General features: G+C 59.2%; 1 protein-coding gene across 3 annotated transcripts in view; it reads right to left on the bottom strand.

Annotated features, from left to right (window-relative positions):
• Positions 1 to 20,039, bottom strand: part of TTYH2 (tweety family member 2) — a 38,252-nt gene extending 18,213 nt beyond the window's left edge. Inside the window, exons 1-4 of one of the 3 annotated variants that reach the window (XM_045490830.1) lie at positions 19,854 to 20,039; positions 12,773 to 12,945; positions 8,087 to 8,198; positions 3,002 to 3,222 (exon numbers count right to left, since the gene is read on the bottom strand). In XM_045490830.1, coding sequence (XP_045346786.1) covers positions 3,002 to 3,222; positions 8,087 to 8,198; positions 12,773 to 12,945; positions 19,854 to 19,982 — 635 coding nt within the window. In that variant the 5' untranslated portion in view covers positions 19,983 to 20,039. Of the gene's footprint in view, positions 1 to 3,001; positions 3,223 to 8,086; positions 8,199 to 12,772; positions 12,946 to 13,216; positions 13,530 to 19,853 lie in introns of those variants that run through there. The other 2 variants (XM_045490829.1, XM_045490831.1) reach the window with 2 other exon arrangements.
• Positions 20,040 to 20,357: the final 318 nt, after the last annotated feature.

Genomic DNA, 20,357 nt, shown 5'->3' with positions numbered 1-20,357 from the left:
CTCATGGACCCCCTCCTCTCCAGCAATGATTTGCTGCTTCACCAGCACCGTCAGGAGGCTGAGAACCCGTGTGAGACGTAGGTGGGAGCGGACGGAGCTGGAAGAAAGCGACAGTGGCTTCCAGAGGGAGGAGGGAGCATGCTGAGGCCACCAGGCAGCCAAGGGCGCTTCTTTCCGCCTCTGGGAGTGGAGGCTGAGTGCCGAGAAAGGGGGCTAATCAAGACCCCTGACTCCCTGCACAGAGACGTACAGCAGCCTCCGGGCCTCCCAGGACTGGAGCTGGGGTTTTGGAGCAAGTGCAGGGCCCTCCCTCCACCAACGAGCCAGTTTCCTGAGAGTCAGGACAGGAAGGAATCTCAGGAACGTCACATCTGTGAGGACCCCATTCTGCAGATTGGAAAGCAGACAGAGGCCCGCAGGAGGAGAGCCTGGCCCAGGAATTCTGGACTCTCCACATCTGCGAGTCTCCCCGCAAGAGACATGGCCAGGCACCTCTCAACATCCTGGTTTCATGTTTCAGTCCTAAAGGTTTCTTATTACCTCTCTCCCTGCTCTGCACATCAGCGGAAATCAGGTTAGGATCGCTTCTGTCACCCTCCATGATAGTGTTTCAATGTGTTTTCTCTGTATCCGCACCTCGTGTTGTAAGGAATTCCTGGAAATAGCTCTGTGGGGCGGATGTGTTTTCCCAGAGGGGCCCAGCGGTGATCCGGGATGTGTTTCTAACCAAGAACTTGGCTCTGGAAGGAGCTACCCGGGCCCTTACTCCCAGAGCTCTCCCGGACCCGGCCTCCGCTGATGCCTTGGTCACACCCCTTATAAGCCTCTCGAAGAGGCTTGGCTTTTTATGGTCTCCAATACTTGGCCAGGCCGTGGCTACAAGTGCTAAAAAATATTTGCTTAGCTGGATGGCTGTGCTTTAGAACCATCTGGAAAGAGAAGATGAGGAGTCTGTTCAGAGGAGAAAGCTGGTTAGGTCGAGGAATACGTCCTCTGTTCCAGGGAAGTTGAGGCAAGGGAAGAAATGGGCAAAGAGCAGGTGAAGGAAGGGACAGAACACGATGGTTTCCAGGGGGCATGCACGGGTGCTAACCTTGGACTAGGCCTTTTCCACCTCAGCCTGAGCAAGGGGGCTGGGGATCGGGGGTCAGAGGGGACCCTTCGGTCACCCACACTGAAACAGGTGATAAGCTTCATCATGATCTTTCCTCCCTTTTTAATGAAATCGTCTTAAAAAGAAGCCCCTTTTGACACGTAAACTCTGACTTATTTCATCTTTGTCGTTACCGAATGCCCACACGAGGCCCTTGGGTGTACAAGGTTGTGTTCCAGATCCACTCACAGAGAATGGCAGGGTCAAAGTGGACACCTGCTTTCCACGTGCCCCCGAGCCCTCCTGACCAAGGTTCCAAACGTTCGGACAATGAATGGCCCTCAGGTCATGGGGACTAATCGGATGCCGCTGTTTTAGGTCACGGGTCACAGCCAAGGCCTTAAGAGTCGAGAAGTTTCTGTGGCTTGGGAGAATGGCAGTTTTGGATGTGAGGGGAAAAAAAAATTGGTGGGAAGCTGGATCCGTGATATCCTGGGGATGCAGGGGCTGGATGGGCTGCAGGGATGAGTGGGGAGCGCCAGCGGGGGCTGGGGACTTCATGCGTTTCCGTTGACAAGGTCTGGCTTTATCCTACCCCAGGGGAAGGGAGAGCCCTGGACTGGAGGTTCCGCCAGAAGCATATCCTCTGTGTTCTTACTAGTCAGTCCGGGGTGGGACTTTCTCATAAAGGAGAAATGAATCCAGAAAACCAGTGTAAATTGTGCAACGGGGAGGCGGGTAAAGGCTCTGACCTAATGCCTTGAGGGGGAACCAACACATTTCGGGGGGGTGGATCCCAAGACCTGCTGTTTGCTCTTCAGGACTCATTTATTCATTTCGACCCAGGGGCTCCCTCCGTGCAAGGTGCTGGGCCCTGGCAGCACGGCGAGGCGCACTTTGTGAGTGGAAGACTCGGGCGGGGAGCTACCCAACGCCAAGACTGCCTCCTCCTTCCTTGGCCCTCCCCAGAGTGACCTTCACTAGATGCTGCGCATAGAGGGAGGTAGCCAGTCCCTAGTCAGCTGGCCTGTGCCCAGTGCCTTCACCCGGGATGGGGTCTGGGAGGCAGGGGAGACACAGACGGATGCCCCAAGGTTAGATGACGTAGGTATGAGTTTGTACAGCTGGGTGTGGCCAAGGTGGGGTGCTGCCCCTCAGTCCCCCATCCCTCGGGTTCTGCATTAGTGAAGCTAGGGCATCTCTGCCTTTGCTAAGAAGTTGCCATGAGCGGGGGGCGCCTGGGTGGCTCGGTCGCTTAGGCGGCCGACTTCGGCTCAAGTCAATGATCTCACAGTTCGTGAGTTCGAGCCCCGCGTCTGGCTCTGTGCTCTGACAGCTCAGAGCCTGGAGCCTGCTTCGGATTCTGTGTCTCCCCCTCTCTCTACCCCTCCCCTGCTCACGCTCTGTAGCTCTCTGTCTCTCAATAATAAACGAACGTTAAAAAAATTTTTTTTTAAAAAAAGAGAAGTGGCCATGAGGGGAAGCTCTATGCAGGCGGATAGGCCACCGTCTCCCTGACCCCCTGCACTCCTGTGGCTGAGTCTGCAGGTGTAGGGAAGCCTGCTCCGGAAACCCTGGCCGGCGAGGAACCTATAAAGCCCTTACGTCTTACCCAGCACCAGCCATGGAGAATGCTGGTCCTGGAGGAGTCCCTGGAGGCCAGGCCCAGCCTCCAGCGCCGGATCCTGGCACTTCACGGCCCCTTTGCCCCTTTCTGGGCCTCTGGGCCTGCCCACATAAGGAGCCTGCTTTACGTGACCACCACTCAGCACCAACACCCCTCCGATTTCAGTCATGGCTTCTTGAGGCCTTCGGGTGGGGAGTCCCTGCCTGGCCCCCAAATGAAGGCTGGGCTGAAGGAAGACGCACGGCCCCCGCTGCCCGCCCCCCCCGCCCCCGGCCCCTCACCTGTAGTACTCCACGTAGCCGGTCTCGTCGGCCAGCTCGGTCAGCTCTGCGGTGACCTCCCTCCACGCCGGCAGCCCCGACAGCTGGACAATGATGTTGCCCGCCATCTGCTGCATGAACTTCAGCGTCTGGATATAATCACCCCGGGCAGCCAAGATCTCACTGAGCCGAGCTAGGTGCTGCTCTAGGTCTGCCTCCATCTTCTGGGTGGTTCCGGATACCTGGGGAGGGGCCGGGGTTGTTAAGTCTGGCCGCCTCGGGTGGGAGGAAGCTGGAGAGGTAACAACTATCCTGACACGAGCAGGAGGGCAGAGGCCCCGACCCCCCCCCCAGCCAGCCCTCACGTCCCTCCATCTGCCAGGAGAGGGGAGGCCCAATCTGGCCTTAACCAGGCCCCGGGCTCCCAGATGAGGAAACAAACAGGAGAACCTGTTTTGCTTCCTTGCAGATATTCTTAAATCTTTGAACATCTTGGAGGATCAATTCTTTTTTTTTTTAGACTGAGGAATAGAATATTTCACTGAAAAATTCCTCTGTTGCTACCTGACTTCTTGTTCCTACAGTCGGATCTCTAAACGCCTCACAAGAGGAAGGCTTTGTCGTGGGACCCAGCAACAGCTCCCCGGGTGTCCCGGGCCCGCATGAAGGCAGAACAATAGCACTTTGAAATGACACAGACGGACCGATCCTGCCTCCGAAGAGCCTGGCCAAGTGACAGGGGGAAATCGGGGCCCGCTCTGAGGGCTCGCACACCCGCCCCTGCTGCGGCCGTCCAGCCAGGTGGACGGACAGGTTCCCTCTCTCGGCTGGGCCGCGAGGGCCCGGAGCTGAGTGGACCCTGCAGGAACAGCTTTCTTTCCAAAGGCACAGAGGGAAGGGCGATGGCACTGAACTGTCCTTGGCTTTCAAACAAGAAGCACAAATAGGGTCTGGCTCAAACAGCCCGGACTCAGGGTTCCCGCTGGACCCAGGGACGCAGCCTGGGGACCCCGAGCTCGTCCCCGCAAGCCTGCTCTGAGCCCGCGTGCCAGTGTCAGGGGGAAAACTCTCTTGTGGAAACTGGCTGGCCAAACCAACAAGCAGAACGGGCTGGAGGGTGGAGTGTGTGCTAATCTTCCTGGGGCCGCCTCAGCTCCCCCAGGTCTGGAAGGAAGATAAAATGCCAGCAGAGGGGGCAGAAGCTTCCCAGAGGGAAGGCCCATTAGGTAACACTCCTGGCCACCAGCAGTAGGGCAACTTTGTGGGGCAACTTTGAGGCTTTTCGCATCTGCGCCGCTCCATGAGCTCCGGGTGCCAGAAAAGAGAATGGCCCTCTTTGTTCCCCTTTGTTTTGTTTTTCAACGTCAGCGGCTTGTTCCATTTTCCGGCTTGCTCTCCGTTCTTACAAGTTGGGTAAGGACTAAGAGGTACCAGACGGCAGAGGTAGTCTAGATTGGGCAGTTTATAGCTTCACACGGAAGAAAAAAAGACATACAAGCAGGTTCTCTAACTATCACCCTAATAAACTCTCCGTTTCAATTCAGTAAGATCCGCGTGTAAGTGTTTTGTCCAAAAGGCACTATTGCTAAGTGCCAAGATTAGGATATGTTTTATATTCCTACACGATAGAAAACCGGCTCTAGAGCAAAGGGCTGCTAAAAATGATCTGTAAACTTTTTCTGTAAGGTGATTTTTTTTTCTCCTTCCATAGCTCCGTAGCTTTAACTTCTTGATTTCTTAAATCTCTTCTTGGCAAAAGACAAAAGCCGGGAAAACATCTGCCAGGCCCCTCGCTTCCCTCCTGATGTCCTCCCGAAGATAACAATAAAAAAATTAAAACCACGATGTTGACCTGCTTACAGCCCTGCCCCCTCCCCGTTCCCCACTCCACTCCACTCCACTCCTCCTCCGTCCCCCGGCCTCAGAGGGTGACATGAGAGCTCCCAAGGGACAGGGACCAGGGACGTCCCGGAGTTGGGACAGAGTTCTCCCCCACCCCGGTGACGAGCTCTGTGAACAACAGGGGACGGATGGCTCAGCTCCCTGGGCTGGGCTGGGGTTGGGGCAAGCAAGCAGGTGTACCCCCAGACGACGGAACAGTCGTCCCTGGCCCAAGTGCGGCTGGGTGATCAGATGCAAATTCTCAGCCTTGTGCCAGACCTACAAAATCAGAAACTCTGGGGAAGGGCCCAGCAATCTGTGTTTATCAGGCACTCGAGTCTGAAAACCTCCAGAGGGGAGGAAGCTTCTCTGCTTAATGAGGTTTTCTAGAAGGGCAGCCGCATCAGGGGGCAGAGGGGTACAGCCTCTGCAGGTGGCCACGAGGGCCCCCCCCGCGTCTCAGATCCTGAAGGGAGGGGCTGAGACCAGAACACTTGGGTGCAGGTTCTGGTCCCAAACACACTAGCTTCAAACCCTGTGCCCCGGATTCCTCACCCAGCGGCTGCCATGGGTCTGCTGGGGCTCTAAGGAGACAGCCCAGAGCGGCCACACTGGCCACTGGAATGGGTGCCTTAAGTCGGAATCGGCCAAGCTCATGGGGCCCTTATTTTAAGCTGAGACCCTGAGGGGTCAGAGGTGTGCCTGGTCCCCTGGGCGAGTCGCTGGAGCTCAGGCTCCCTTCACTGGAGGAGAGGAGGTAGATGAGGGGCACTGGACGAGAGAGAGGAACCCCCCGACCGGCACTCCCAAATGACCCTTTCTGACCACCCCCCAAATCAAAATGTGCGGCTGACCCAGAACCCTGCCAGGCCTGCCTGAGCCTTGAGCTGCGGCCCCCACCCACTGGGGTCCTCAGAGTGGAAGGGTGCAGGGTTGGGACTTCCGATCCAGGAAAGCCCTGAAGGGTTCATCTTGCTCTGGCCCAGTTCTGGCTGCCTGACCTGTCCTCGGAGTCCTGCCCTCCCCACTCCCACTCACCCAAGCCTCCTCTCTCCTTCACAGTGATTACAGGAACATATATAATTACAGTAATTATAATAATGGCACTCATTATCATAGTCACCCCATCTGGGGGGACTTTGTAGATTACCGGGCACTTGCATCAACATTATCGCATTGAACACCATTTCCCTGATGTAGGCCTTCATCCCTTGGATCTGGGGAGCCCTCCAAAAGCTGCTGCTTCCCTTGCAACCCTTGGGACCCAGTATGTGGGGTGCCTGCCCCGAGGCCCAAACCAGCCTCACAGGCCCTGGCAAGGGCCCAGAGCCCTGCCTTTCCACCAGGGCCCCCCGTGGGCTCACCCAGAGGAGGCAGGAGGTGGTCCTGGGCAGGATAGAGGCAGCTCCCAGCTGGCTGGACCATCACAAAACCCTGGGGCTCCTGACCTCAACTTTTAGACATGGTGCATAGAAGAGGGGCTGACGTCCAGGGACACACAGAACCCTTCCCTTTGGGAACATGGGGGAGTTTGGAGACGTGGGGCTCGCTGGGGAATGTCCAAATCTGGCCTGGAGACTCAGCCCTCGGGGCAGATGGGCCAGCCTAGGGGCTTGTTCCCAGCTCCTTTTGTGTGTATATTCTCATCTTACGGGACAGGAGGAACTCAGCCTTTCCCATCAGGATGGCCCTGGCCCTGGCATTCTCGATCTCAGTCCCCGGCGGGGGGAGACAGGGGCCATTCCTTATGATGGGCACTGGTCAACTAGTGCAGGTCATGTCTCTGGGGCTTCCCCGGGCAAGGGACTCTCCTTTTGGGGCTGGGTTCTTCCTCTAGGGGGAACTGATGCTGTGGGTGGAGAGAGAGGGGGAGGCAGAGCCTAGAGGCAGTAACCACGGAGGCCCTTCCCCGCTAGGGTAAAGGTGGGGTGGGGGGCCCAGAAAGTGAGGACCCCTCCATGCCTCTCGGCCGGCCAGGCTGTGTGCGGCCTCAAGGCTGCCCTCAGCCCCACATCCCAGCTGCCCACCCTCGCCCCACAGAGCTGCCTCTGCCCCATGTCTGGACGACTCAGTCTTCCAGGGCTGGGTTCTGGTGGATGCAAAGGGTAGATGGACAGGCGGGTCCTGGTCTGGCGTGTGACCCTCAGCTCCCCAGAAGGGCTCTCTCTGAGGCCAGAGCCACGCCAGCAGCCTTCCTGGGCGCTGTCTCTTTAAGGGGCACCACCCACCCCCTGCCAAGGGCTGCTGAGGGATTAAGGTCTTAGAGGAGCTTAGGGAGAAGGAGCGGGCAATGAGGTCGAACCCTCTTCCAGAACTGGGTCCCAGGGCAATGTCCAAATGCTCTGGCTGGGGCTGGACTTTGTGGCTGAGGCTGCCCAAAGACACGACCTGGCTGTTGGCTGAGGTCACTCCTCTGCAGGGGACATGGTCCAGAGGGGACTGGGAGCAGTGGGGATGTCCAGGGACTGGCTTCCCTGAAAACTGTCCTTTGGTTTTCTCCCGGAGCCTGGCTCCTAGGGGCACGGGGGCTCCCTGGAAACCGCCCCAAACACCTTCCTGCTGCTTACAGCAGAGGCGACAAGCACTTGGAGGCCAGGGGGCCAAGGCCAGTGTTTGAGAAAACCCTGATCCCGTGGCTCGGCCTCTCACTCAGGCCAGGGACCCAGCAGAGGGGCTGTGGCCCTAAAATTCCGACCCCTCCTCTGGCAGCCCACCCCATCCTCCACCCTGAGCCCCAGCTGGACGCCAGAGCCCGGAGGACACCTCGTCTTCCCACCCCTTGGGGTGCTTCATTTGGTTTTGAAGCGTTTCACACCTTGACATCTTCTGGACCTCGCGGTGCCCCGTATGGAGCATTTGAACTGAACATCAAACACCATGGGGCTGATTGTCCACGTTCAGGCTCCCCTTGGACAAACGGGGAAGTGGTCAGCCCTCTGGAAGTAAAGAGGCTTGGAGTCCACGGCCATCTCCGTGTCCTCCCAGGACCCGGTCAGCCTTTCTCCTTTTGTCCTCACCACCCCTCCCTGCCCGAAGAGCAGAAATTGCCTGTTTACTCCCAGCAGAACCAAATGCAGCCCCAAGGGGTGTCCGCTCCACCCCCCCCCCCCCCCACCGCCCCGACCCCCGAGCCAAGCTGGCCGGGCCGTGACTGGGGCCCTTGTTCTGAGCACGCTGACCTCACGGGCTGCGCCCGGCCCGGCCAGTGCTGCCCGTGAGCCTTACCAGTGCATCTATCCCCGAGAAGGTGTGGTTCGCGTTGTCCAGGGAGTAGATCAGCTGGTACACCCCGTCATTGGTCTCGCTGTTTCCATAGAAACCGACGCCCACCGCGGCACTGTAGGCGAGACCCCAAACAGAGTCAGAGGTGACACCCAGAAGAGAAAGTTTTTTGTTTTGTTTTTTCAAGCACAGTATTTTTTAGAGCGGTTTTCAAGTCACAGCAAAGTTGAGCAGAGGTACAGAGATTTCCCACATCCCCTGTGCCATTGAGAACACCTGCACGGACACGTCGTTATCACCCAGCGTCCATGGCTTACCCTAGGGACCACTCTGGGTCTGGAACATTCTGTGGGTTTGGACAAACGTATGACACGTATCCACCATGACGGTATCCTACGGACCGGTTTTGCTGCCCTAAACATCTGTGCTCCACCTATCCCGCCCTCCCTCCCCGGCCACCCTGATCTTTTCGCTGTCTCCACAGCTTTGCCTTTCCCGGAATGTCATATGGTTGGAATCAAACAGTCTGCATCCGCTTCAGACTGGCTCCTTTCACGCAGTGCTATGCATTTAAGGTTTCTCCATGTCTTTTCATGGCTTGATAGCTCATTTCTTTTTAGTGCTGAGTGACAGTCCAGTGTCTGCATTTACCCATTCACCTACGCAAGGGTACCTTGGCTGCATCCAAGTTTTGGCGATTACGAACACAGCTGCTGTGAACAGCCGCTCCTTTTTGAGTAAGGACCTCTTTCCTCCCCAGGGAGGGAGGGGAGGGAGTTCCGGCAGCTGAGGGAGATGGGGGTGAAGGTTCATGGCCACCTTGTCCCTGGCCTGGCTGACCAGCTCTACAGTACATTTCCCTCAGGCAGAGAATACTACTGCTGTCTTCAATCCAGCAGCTCCAAAGCGGGGAAGGTTGCTGGCCTGGCCCTAGGGATTCTGCTGCTCCCCAGGTGACTGTCATAGGGAGGCTCGGGGGACCCCTGAGGTCTCTCCTGAAACCTCCAGGAGCTGGGCCTCCCTCCCACCATCCTCTACCCTTTCCCCCTGCTTCCCCACAGCACCCATGGGGCCGCCTGCCATACTGAAACCTTCCAGCTGGTAGAAAGTTCCTTCTGACATGGAGCTGCAGCCCACATCCTCACACCGCGCACCCGCTGGTTCTCGACTGTCCTGGGGGGCGGCCCGGAAAAAGCCTCCAATTCTGCAAGACGCCCCTCGGGCATCAGAATGTGGCTCCGTGTCGTGTCACCTCTTCCCTCCTGCTCTCCAGGTCAGACACGTGCCCTCCAGACCCTGGCCCACATCATCACTGTCCACGAGGTTCAACCCCTCCAACCGGTCACCGGCGCTCCTAACCACGGCCTGTGGGTGAGGCACCCACGGCCAGGCGTCCGCTCGGTTCCGAGCACCCGGGGGGCTAAGCCCCGGCAGCCCCCCTCTCCCCACCGCCGACCCCGCGGCCTACGACCCCCCCCCCCACCGGATCAAGGCTGCTCTCCCCTCCTGCCTGTAGCGCCGCTCTGATTTTCGTTTTGTTTTAAGCAAAAGCAGAACTTTCAATCTGTCCTTGTCAAACCGCATCTCGTTGGTTTTGATCCAACATTCCAGCCGGGACACATCATCTCAAATCTCGCCTACATCATGTGGCGGACTTCGTCCGACCTGAGCCACTGGGGGTTCTCTGTGCAGCCTCCGAGATCTCACCCAGAACAAACACTACCTCTGGGGAGGCGGAGGCGGGAGATGAATGCACGTGGGCACGCACTTACGTGTTTCCCTTTCTCCTTAAAGAGGAAGGATCTAAGGAGACTTCACAGAAACCTCCTCCCAGGGCGGGCTCAGCCACGAGCTCAGTGTTTCTCGGAAAGTGGCTCGTGGACCACAGGACAGAATCACCTGGAGCGCCTGTTAGAAGTACAGGTAAGGGGCGCCCACCCTGCGCCCACTGCTCTGAGCACGTGCATTTGACAGCGAAGTCCCTACCACTTCCTGTGTCACACACACACACACACACACACACACACGCACGCACACACGCTGGCCACGGTTTGCTGTCCCGCTGTGTGTTCCGTTCATGCAACCGCATGTTCAACCAGCTTTCATTCCAGTTCACTGCCCTTAGGGGCGCCTGGGGGCGCTCAGGCGGTTCAGCATCCGACTTCGGCTCAGGTCATGATCTCACGGTTCCTAAGTTTGAGCCCCCGCGTCGGGCTCTGGGCTGATGGCTCAGAGCCTGGAGCCTGCTTCCGATTCTGTGTCTCCCTCTCTCTCTGCCCCTCCCCTTGGGCGCTGTCTTTATCTCTCAAAAAATAAATAAACATTAAAAAAAAATTTTTTTTTAAATTTTTATTATGCTCGGAAAAACACCTTTTGTTTGCCCCTTGCGTTTCTAACTTTCTCCTTTAGTCACCTGCGTCATGATCTAGTGTTTTCTGGGGATTTGGCCTGAAGCCAACACCTTTCCATCTCTTGCTCTGTTCTGGGTACTGGAGGTATTCTACTTCTCCGCCTTCTCCTAGTCTGGATTTATTGGAGCTGGCCCAGGAGGGCACCTGGTCTTCAAGACCAGAAATGGCCCTGGCTGTTTAACGAGGGCCTCCCAGCTCCCGCCGGGTGTCATGGGTCCTGCCTGGGCCACGTGGACCATTCTGCTTGAGGAAAGAGACAGAATAAATGCGATGATGGCCCTGCCTATCTTTCCCAGCTATAAAATTACTGTCTCCCAAACAGAAAAACACAAGGGGCTCTCCTCATACCCCTTTTGACGTTTCGGGAACCTGCTGCTGGTACTTTCTTCTATGGATTGAATCTCCTCTCTTCTCCAGGATCCTTACTGTCAGAGCTGAACACAACATCTCCCCCCCAACCCCCCCAGCCTCACCTTGTACCCCGCTACTCCCGCTTTTTCTACTCCCCACCCCCCCCTGACTCTACCCCTCCGTTCCTTCCAATCTGAGCACAACCCCAGTGAAGGTGACTGTCAGCCACTCTACTTACTGCTGTTCCCCAAGATCCCCGTGGCACCCCCACCCCAGCCCCCTCATCTGCTCTCTCTGCTCTAGCCTCACTGGCTTCTTCCAGTTCCTTAAATGTCCTGTGCTCCCTCCTGCCACAGGGCCTTTGCACGCACGCCTCTTCCTTCTGGCTGCAAGTACCTCCTCCTACCTCGCCCCCCACTTTTGCCTGGTCACCCTATGGATCTTGGCGTCCATCACCCAGTAACGCCCGACTCGAGTCGGCCATCCAACTTGATGCTTGTTCCTTTCCTCGGAACTTACTTCTCAGTTTGTAATTTAGTTTGTAATTGTAAACAAGTGTATAATTCTCTGCCTTTCCCAGTGGACCAGGAGCCACAGAAGGCAGAATTAGCACCTGTGCTCACCGCCGGCTCGCTCTTGCCTGGTGCCAACAGCACGTAGAATTTTGAAGGATGAGTCACGTCACATTTCTGTTCTGAGTTTTCCTTCCACAGCTGGTAACTATTGCTTATTGGGATTGACCCTCATAAAGTCATTCTCACTGTTCCAAAGTATTCTTCTGTCATTTGTAGAGGTTTTTTTGTTTTTTTGTTTTTTTTTACTCTGAGCTCCCACAGAGAGGGCTCGCTGTGTGGTAGGCACTACAGTTTCCTTCACTGTCTCCTGCCCCCTGCCCCCCTCCAGCAGGCGGCCTCTATTCTGGTGACTTTGTGGGAGCTCCTCTCTGCTGGGCGTCAGACTCGTCTTTGAACTCCTGACTCAGGCAGTTTATGATTTAGGACCCGGCTGCACGTTCCCTGCTCTCCCCCCCGCCCCCCCACCAGCCCTAGTGCTCAGTACGTTGGCATCATTGCTACCCTGCTTCCAGTTCCTTCCTTCCTTGGCTTAGAGGACCCTTACGCTGCAGGCGGGACGGGACGTGACCATGTTCTAATGGAGAAGAGAAGTGAGGCTAACGGCCCAGGTGTCCTCACCCCGAGGATCACTGCGTCCCGCCCGCCTCTCGTCCTGCCGCTGAGGCAGAGAGCTAAGTCCCACTGTGGGTTCTTGGATACAATGGACACTTGGCAATGAGGGTCTCTGCGCCTCGAGGGTGACCACCCCCAGGAGCGTCTCAGGGTGGATCCGAGGCTTTCGGAAAAACCTCTGCAGATACGAAAACGAGAAACATACAAGCAACTCCCGAAAACAGACCCAGCGTGTGTGTGGACACCGCCCGGGGGGCGCGGGCTCTGGCACGGAGTTAGAAACCCTCATGCGCCGTCTGAAGGCACTAAGAGCTATTGATCTCTTGAGAAGATGGAATTGATGGAGACTGCAGCCAAATTTTCTCTGACCTCGCAGACCAGCCGGGAGGGTACCGGCATGCAAACAGCAGACACCCCCTCCGTCCGGGAATGCCGTCTGGCAAACTGCTCCAGGAGCTGCCGATGGGGGCAGGCACGTGCCCGGCCAGGCCGCACGGGACTACGCCAGGACAGAGGCGCACTAGGGAGACCCCCATCACCACCCCCACGAATCCAATTCCCTCTGCTACGCAAGAAACGCCTTCACCCTGTGAAGGGCTCTGCCATCACGGTACCCGGAACTCGGTCAGGAGGATGTGGCCGGACAGCGGACGAACCCCTTGGGGTTTGGTGAGGGGCTGGTGGCGGAGGGAGAGGGCACGTGGTCTGCAAGGCGGCACCCAGAGCACAGGGACACTCACCAGCAGACGAGGCCGGCCACCACCGCCGTCCAGGTGACACAGCAGGAGTTGCGCCGCTTGGTCTGTATGGCCTCGTCCCGCCTGCAGCAGCATGCACAGGCCACGTACGCCGCGAGGAAGATGAGGTTCAGGCCCAGGCAGACGGCGGCCACCAGCCCCAGGAACATCAGTGACTACAGGGGAGATGCCTGGGGTCAGCACTTGGTCCCAGGGCAGGTCCGAAAGGCGCCCTGCCCCGGGGCCCTGAGCTCCCACTCGGGCTGTGAGCGTAGGAGCCGTGACTGCACGTGGTCGGTCACCCATCCCCTCTTCTGCCCTTCCTCCCTCCTCCCACAGTTGAGGTTCTCGCCCTGTCCACACGGGGCCTGGCACCGGGGCTGGGCGGGGGGTGCGGGGGCGGATGTGAGGGAGAAGGAGCTGGGCTCAGGTTGGTGGCTTAGGCACCTGCACGGAGATAGGGACCAGGCCCTGCCTGATGAGCAGCCCTGAGATGTCCAAGAGACGAGGCAGGAACCGCCAGCGGGCAGTGGGGGCTGCGGGTGCTGAGCTGCGTGGCTGGGGGACAGACAAGGAGGGGGACATCCCCGGGGGTCCGAGGGCCGTGGTCTCCTGGAGGACACAGGGCCTGGGCAGGATGTCTCAGAAGCCAAGCGGAACCTGGGCCAGGGCCAGGAAGGGACGCCTGGTACATCTGCTTCCTCTGAGCCTTGTTCTAGATGCTGGGGTCCCTCCAGAGAAACCAGAAGCCAGCGCTGTGCTGGAGGGGGAGGGGAGCGGTCAGAACATGCACCCGGGGGGGGGGTCCCTTTCACTAAATCCGTAAAGGGATAGATGTCCGCCAGGGGCCAAGGGCAGCAGCAAAGCCCAAGATTCTGAAGCCCGTCTCAGGCCAGCCGAGCTCCTCGGGGTCCTGCAGAGAGAGCTGCCGTCTGTCAGGCGGCCCGGAGGCACTCCCCTCCTTGCCCTCCAGTCTCTTGCTTCAGCCAGATGGACACCAGATGGCCCCAGGATTGGTGGCCGCCAGCCAGGGCCAGACCTGGCTGTAAGTCAGGCTCCTGAGCTGACAGCCTCACCCTGCTCCCCACGTGCCCCCGGGGTGGCGGGGGGGGGGGGGGGGGAGGGTTCCTGGTCTGGAGCCCCCTGCCCTCTAGTCCGGGCTGGAACTGTTGGGCTGGGAGCCCAGGACCTCCTGGTCTAAGGTGGGAGACCAGACTTGAGCAGGGCCAGGTACCCAGAGGAGACAACCCTGAAACACAGAGGCTGCGCTCTGCTGTCCTCGGGCTGGGGGCCATTTTCGGCGGGGCGAGGGGGGAGGGGAGCGGGGGCTCAGAGAAGTGAGACATCTGCTGGGTCCGCCCTGTCTTTCTCTGCTTGGCTGCTTGGCCCCGCGAGGTCTCGGGGAGCCTGACTCCACCTGCTCTGCCCTTCGCCTGCGCCCGCAGGCTTCTGAGCCTAGGGACAAACGGCCAGCGTGGTGGGGACGGTCCAGAAGCGGGCAGGGGCGATGGCTCTTTTGGGAATGGGGATGGTGGAGGGCGTAGTGTGGTTTCACCTCCACCTGGGAAAAATACATCACTGGTGTTGCGGGAACTCGCCTCTCCGCTCGCCTCCCTCCCTCAGCAGCGTGGACGGTAAGCCCACCTGCAGGCAGCTGGGAAGGCCCAGTGGGTCTGAGCACATCACCCCTGCAGAAGGGTCCCTGCCGTCCTCAAGGTGTGGCCGGGCACCGCCTGTTCCCGTGACTGATCCGGGAGGCCCCCACCCAGGTGAGACAGTAGAAAGGAGCGGCCCCCTTCCTGCCCCCAGCCCATTCGTCCTCACTGGAGGGTCCTGCAGCCCCGGGCCAAGGGGAAGGGGGCCAAGGAAGACTGGATGTTAGGGGCTCACTCCTCAAAGTGAAGTTCACTGACCCGCTCAACATGGACCTCTCTTAGAATGCAGAATCGTGTTAGAAATGCAGGGTCTCAAGCCTCCTTCTGGACCCTCGTGAGTCAGAACGGCATCTAGGGATGGTCCCAGGAGATCTGTATCCCGCTCGAGTCTGGGAGCACAGATGAGCGCCGACAGACTTTTCTCAAACCTCTTCCAGCAGCTTAATGTTTGCTTCAAACGTGCTTGCTTAGCGGAGCCCCGCGACTCAGGGCCTCCTCTCACCGAGGAGCGGACCGAAAAGCCACGCTTTGTCCTGGCCCCCCTCTCGCAGGCCCCCGAGGCCCCTCTGCTAAAACCCAGGGATCCCCTGACCAACCTGCAAACCACTGCACAACGAGCATACGCCCACAACCCAGCAATTCCGCTCTAGGATATTTACTTTACAGAAAGGAGGGCTTGTGTCCCCACAGGATACGGACAGGAACGTTCACCGCAGTGGTAACAGCCCAAGGGCGGAAACAACGCAAACGTCCACCAACAAGAAAACAGATACACGTGCGACGTGCTATAGTCATACACTGGAATACTACGCGGCCATGGGAAGAAAGCTGCAGCTACACACACGGCCGGATGGTGATCTCACGGGCACAGCGGTGGGGGAGACAGGCCAGGCAAAACGGCAGACGTAAAGCTCAACGTCGAAGAAACCCACCTATGTTTTTATTATTATTATTTTTTTAGAGAGAGAAAAAGTGCATGTGCCTGTGTGTGAGCAAGCGGGGAAAGGGCAGAGGGAGAGAGAGGGAAGGGCGGGGGCGGGGAGAAGGAGAGGGAGAATCTCAAGCAGGCTCCACACTCAGCATGGGGCTCGATCCCGCGACCCTGGGGTCATGACCTGAGCCGGAATCAAGACTCAGATGCTCAACCAACTGAGCCACCCAGGCGCCCTAGAGAAGCGTACCTATCTATAGTGACAGGTGGGAACAGTGATTCCCTTTGGGAGGGTATGGACTGGGAAGGAATGTGAGGGAGCCCTGGGGAGGTGGGAATACTCTCTCAGGATGGTATCACACACACGTATTGAGGTGCACACTTAAGAGTGTGCGCTTTCCTTTAAGTTGTTTCTAACGGGGGGGTGGGAGGGAAAGCAACCTGAACCCCGACAGACCTTTTGTATACCTCAGAGAGCGGTTCACATCCAGACCTCCTCCCAGCTACCCGTGACTTCTAGCTGGCCTCCTGGCCGTCCCCCTTCCTAACCTCTCCCTACACAGGCAAAGCCACCACTCTGCCATGCGTCCCCACCCAGCGAGGGAGGACCTCTAAGCGGTAGTCTAGACATGGGCTGGTGCCATTTCAGTCTCTGCAAACCACAGCCAGCTGCTGCCCTTAGTCTGTGTGCTGGCTCCCCTAGGTCACGCTCTCAGAGCCCCCTGCCCCCTGTGAGCCCAGTTCCGGGGGCAGGGCCTCCCAAGCTGGGCAGCTGCCTCAAGTGGGTTCCCAGTGATGCGGCCCAGCCTGGGAGAAGCCAGGCCTGGGAAACCCAAATGCAGGGGGGCCCTTTGGTTAGCAGTTCACCTCCAGACGTCTCTCTGGGTGCTGGGGGGATAGGGTGCGACGGCGGGGAGGGCAGGGAAGGAAAGGAGGAAGTTGGGGAAGGGAGAAGAGGAGGAAGGAGGAGCTGGAGGGAGGAAGGAGCGGAAGCCTAACCAGCAGAACCCCACAGCCGCCTGGGTGTCATCCGCCACCCTGGGATAGACAATTATGCTCCTGCCCCTAATTAACACTGCAAGTCCCTATGTGCGGTGGCAGTGGGGGTGGGGGAGAGCAAACCTCCCTTCCAAAGGGACCTGGGAGCTCTGCTCACAAGTCCCCTGCTCTCACAGAGCCTGGAAAGTAGTTTCCCACATCAGTCCCACCTCCACAGTGCCCGGCAGCTCCCACCCACCTCCCCACTCTGCCCAACACCAGCCCACAGCAGCTCCACATCAGGGCTCGGGGCTCCCGCCTCTCCCCCCATCAAAGTGACTTCAATTAGTTCTGGTTTGTCACTCTGTAATGAGAAACCCAGAGCACGAACCCAGGACCCAAGCTGGGGCGGCACTGACTGATCTGTACTCTGGGAACCGGACCACGAGGGGCTTGTGCACTAGGCAGGGGGAAGGGGCGACAGCCTGGGTCCCCCTCACCCCAAGAGGTCAGGAGACAGCTAGAAAGTGAGCGAGCCCCAGGGGCGGAGGGTGAGGCCAGAGGGAGGGGAGCTGCAGCACTGGAGGGAAGGGTTAAGCCCCCCCACCACCAGCAGGGGAGGGGGGCGCAGCGTGATCGTCCCATGACCATGACTCAGTGTTCAGACTGAATGAATGGGGCTTCCTCATTCCAACTTTGGCTCCCCTCCTGAGAGCTGCCCCCAAGGAAGGGGGCGGGGGGAGCCCTGTAGTTCTGGGTCCGGCCCCCACGCTGTCCCCACCCCTGGCCTGAGGTCACACACTTGGGACTCTCTGGGGAGCCTAGGAACTGAAGCACCGTCCGAAATTAACACGTGGAAATCCACGTCTAAATGCAAAACGTTGCAAACCTCTCCGTCTAAATGCAAAAAGTTGAAAACCTCTCCTCCACCTCACCATGCACATCTGGAAAGGACACCCGGTCCACAGAAGCAGGGAAAGGAAAGGTGGAACAGGAAGCACACGTGTGGCTCTTGCACGTTGACCGTGGCCACCGCGAACATTTGCACGGCATCTGGAACTTTACTAAGACACTTCATCTGGCCTCCCTGCACTGGGGGGTGGGGGTGGGGTGGTGAAGGCACAGCTGAAGGAAGGAACCCAAGTAGCTTGTTCTGGAAAAGAGACACAGCCGGATGCAGTGCTCTGTCGCCCGAGAGGAGTATTGACCTTGGACACGTTACTGAGCCCCCAGCCCATCTAATGATTTGTATCACTGGGTCCCACTACGTCCCTCTATGTCCCAAGTGCATCTCATGCAACGTCTCATTCGGTACTTGCAGATGAGGGAAGGGAGGCTCAGAGACGGACAGACACCTGCTATGACACACGGTAAGTGATAAAACTGGGATTCCAACCCAGACAGCTGGATGGCAGAGCCCCAGCCCCACCTACTCAGCTGCGGTAGCCTGATGCCCAGAAGCCCTGGCGGCCTTGGCAATCACGTGACCCCGCGCCCAGCACAGCCCTGGCCCCAATCTCCTTTGTGGAGCACTCAGATGACTGACAGCAGAAGGTGCCCGATCCGTGGTAACTGACCTGGCACTTGGGAGGAAAGGGACTTCCAGGAGAGACCCATGGTCAGACAACTGAGGAACTCAGCCAAGTATGAGCCACCTAAAATAACACCCCAAGCCACACTTCCCATCCGGACCCCTCACACCCACCTCGCACTCGGTGCCCTCAGGAGAAGGGCCAGGAGGGCCGCTCATCACTGGGAGTCATTTGATGCCCAGTTCGGTGTGCCAGGGTCTAAACCCTGGGACGAGAGGGGCAGGGGGCTGTGAGTGGGTCCCGCTGGCTCAGCGGCCACCTGTCCATGGGACTCGGTGGGGTCGGGGAGGTTCAGGCCCTGCCAGCCACAGATGCTGGCTGGACAGGCGCTGTCTCTGGGGTCGTAGTGGGGGAGGGGGAGGGGGAGTACCCTACCCCTGTCCCCAGGGCTTCTTGTCCCAGCCAGTTTAGATTTCTTCCCGTGGAGAGAATAAAATTATGGTTGGAGACCCTGGGTGCAGGATCTGGGCGCAGGATTTGGGACACAGCAACGAACACACACGAACACACACACCCACACCCACCCCCACCCCCCCCCACACACACCCAACAACACAGCTGTCTCAGAAATCATATCCGCCTCTTTTCATGCATTCATTGGGAGCGGAAGATTCCCTGGAGCTATCCCCAGGCGGCCACATTCTCAGGGAAGGCTGACTTCCACAGGCTGGGCTCAGGGAGAGGGAGGGGCAAACACATATTAGGAGGGAGCCTGGCTAACCCGCCCAACTGTCTTAGCAGGAAGGGGTCCTGAGAGCCTCCTCTTTCTGGAAGGGCAGGCCCCAGGTGCCCGGGGCCTGAGGGCGACAGGGACACTAGGGGTTATTATTAGACTCCCGTCACCACCGGGGCACTGCACACCCTGCCAGATCAGGATCCCCGGGGCCCTGCAGGAGAAAGGCCTGGTGGGGGAACAGGCGAACAGCTGACTCCAGGCTCAGCCTCCCGCTCAGCCTCTCTAGACCCAGCAGAGGCCCCGCTCTGCCCCGACCTGCCCCACACTGGCAGATCACGCCTGAGAACCTGACACTCTGCAGGCAAAGGCCACCAGGGGTCAAAGTCCCAAGACGGGTCCCGTCCTGAGCTTTTCAGCCGGAATCTTTGACCCAACAGGGAATTGACTCAGCTGGGCCACGGGAGGCCGGAGAGGCCTTGGCCAGACCCAGAAGGCTGGGAGAAATGTGCAGCTCCGCCAGGGCCTGGAGGTCTGGGGAGCCCCTCCCCCTAGGGCAGTACAGAAACGGCAGAGGGGAGGGCCGGCCGAGCGGAGAAAGGGCAGAATGCGAGGATGAGGGGAGTGGCCGGCCACGAAGCCAAGAACCCAGAAACCCAGGGCCTTGGGGGGAAATCACCCCCAGCTGCCCACTCAGCCGCCTCCCCCAGCCCTGCAGACGTCCAAGAGGGGCCCAGGCAGAGGTGTCGGCAGCGGCTCCCGCCCCGCAGGCAGGGCTGGGGAGGGAGGGGCGCTGCGGAGCTGAACTCGGGGAGACCAGTTTCTGCCCAAACTTCTCCCAGGCCACACACACCCGGAAAGAGAGCGCCCGTCTTGGAACCGCAGACGGAAGAAAAGCCCGAGGCGCCTCTGGCATCCCCGGAGCTCGCTCAGGAGCTGCCCGGGTACCGCCACAAATACCCGCTCCCCCGCGCTCGGCCCCTTCCCCCGCGCGCAGCCGCCGCGCCCTTCCTCCCCGTATCCCATCCCGGGCATAACTCCCATCTTTCCAGTTTCCCCGGCCCACGAGGTTCCCAGACGGGAAGGCCGTGGCCAAGCGTCCCAGGGGAGAAAGGGAGAGGGGTGACGAGGCTGCGGGGGGAGAGTGGGGGCGGGTCGGAGAGGCGTATGGAGCGCGGCGGGCCGGGAGGGGGAAGGGGTGCCGCGGGGGCTTGGGGCGCCGGCCGTGACCCGGGTCCCGGCGGCGCGAACTCACCTCCCGGTAGCTCTCATCGCGGGGGTTGAATGTGCTGTCCACCGGCTGCAGGCGCAGGCCCAGGTGCGGGACGCTGTGCAGCCACGCCACCCACCAGGGCGCGACGTACTCCACGCGCGCGGCCAGCATGGCTCGACCCGAGTGCGCCCGCCTGCTGCGGCCGCCGCTACCCCGCCCGGGACGCCCCGCCCCGGCCCCGCCCCGGCCCCGCCCCAGTGCAGGCCCCGCCCCGCCTAGCTCCTCCCGGGCTCGACCCTCGCCCTGGACGCGCCCTCGGGCTGCAGGGGGTCAGCCCTGCAGTCAGCAGCCTTTTCCTTTTGTGGATTCTGTCCTGGCCCCGAGGGCCAAAGAGGTGGAAGGAGAAGTGAAAACATCACCCAAGCACTCCTCCTGTTGTTTTTTTAATTTATTTATTTGGAGGGGGGAGGGGTGGGGGGGAGACAGAGAGGGGGAGAGAGAGAATCCCAAGCAGGCTCCAAGCTGCTAGCACACACTCTACAATCA

Source organism: Leopardus geoffroyi, chromosome E1 (genome assembly GCF_018350155.1).
Source record: "Leopardus geoffroyi isolate Oge1 chromosome E1, O.geoffroyi_Oge1_pat1.0, whole genome shotgun sequence".
Lineage (NCBI taxonomy): Eukaryota > Metazoa > Chordata > Mammalia > Carnivora > Felidae > Leopardus > Leopardus geoffroyi.
This window is presented reverse-complemented; position numbering and strand designations above follow the sequence as displayed.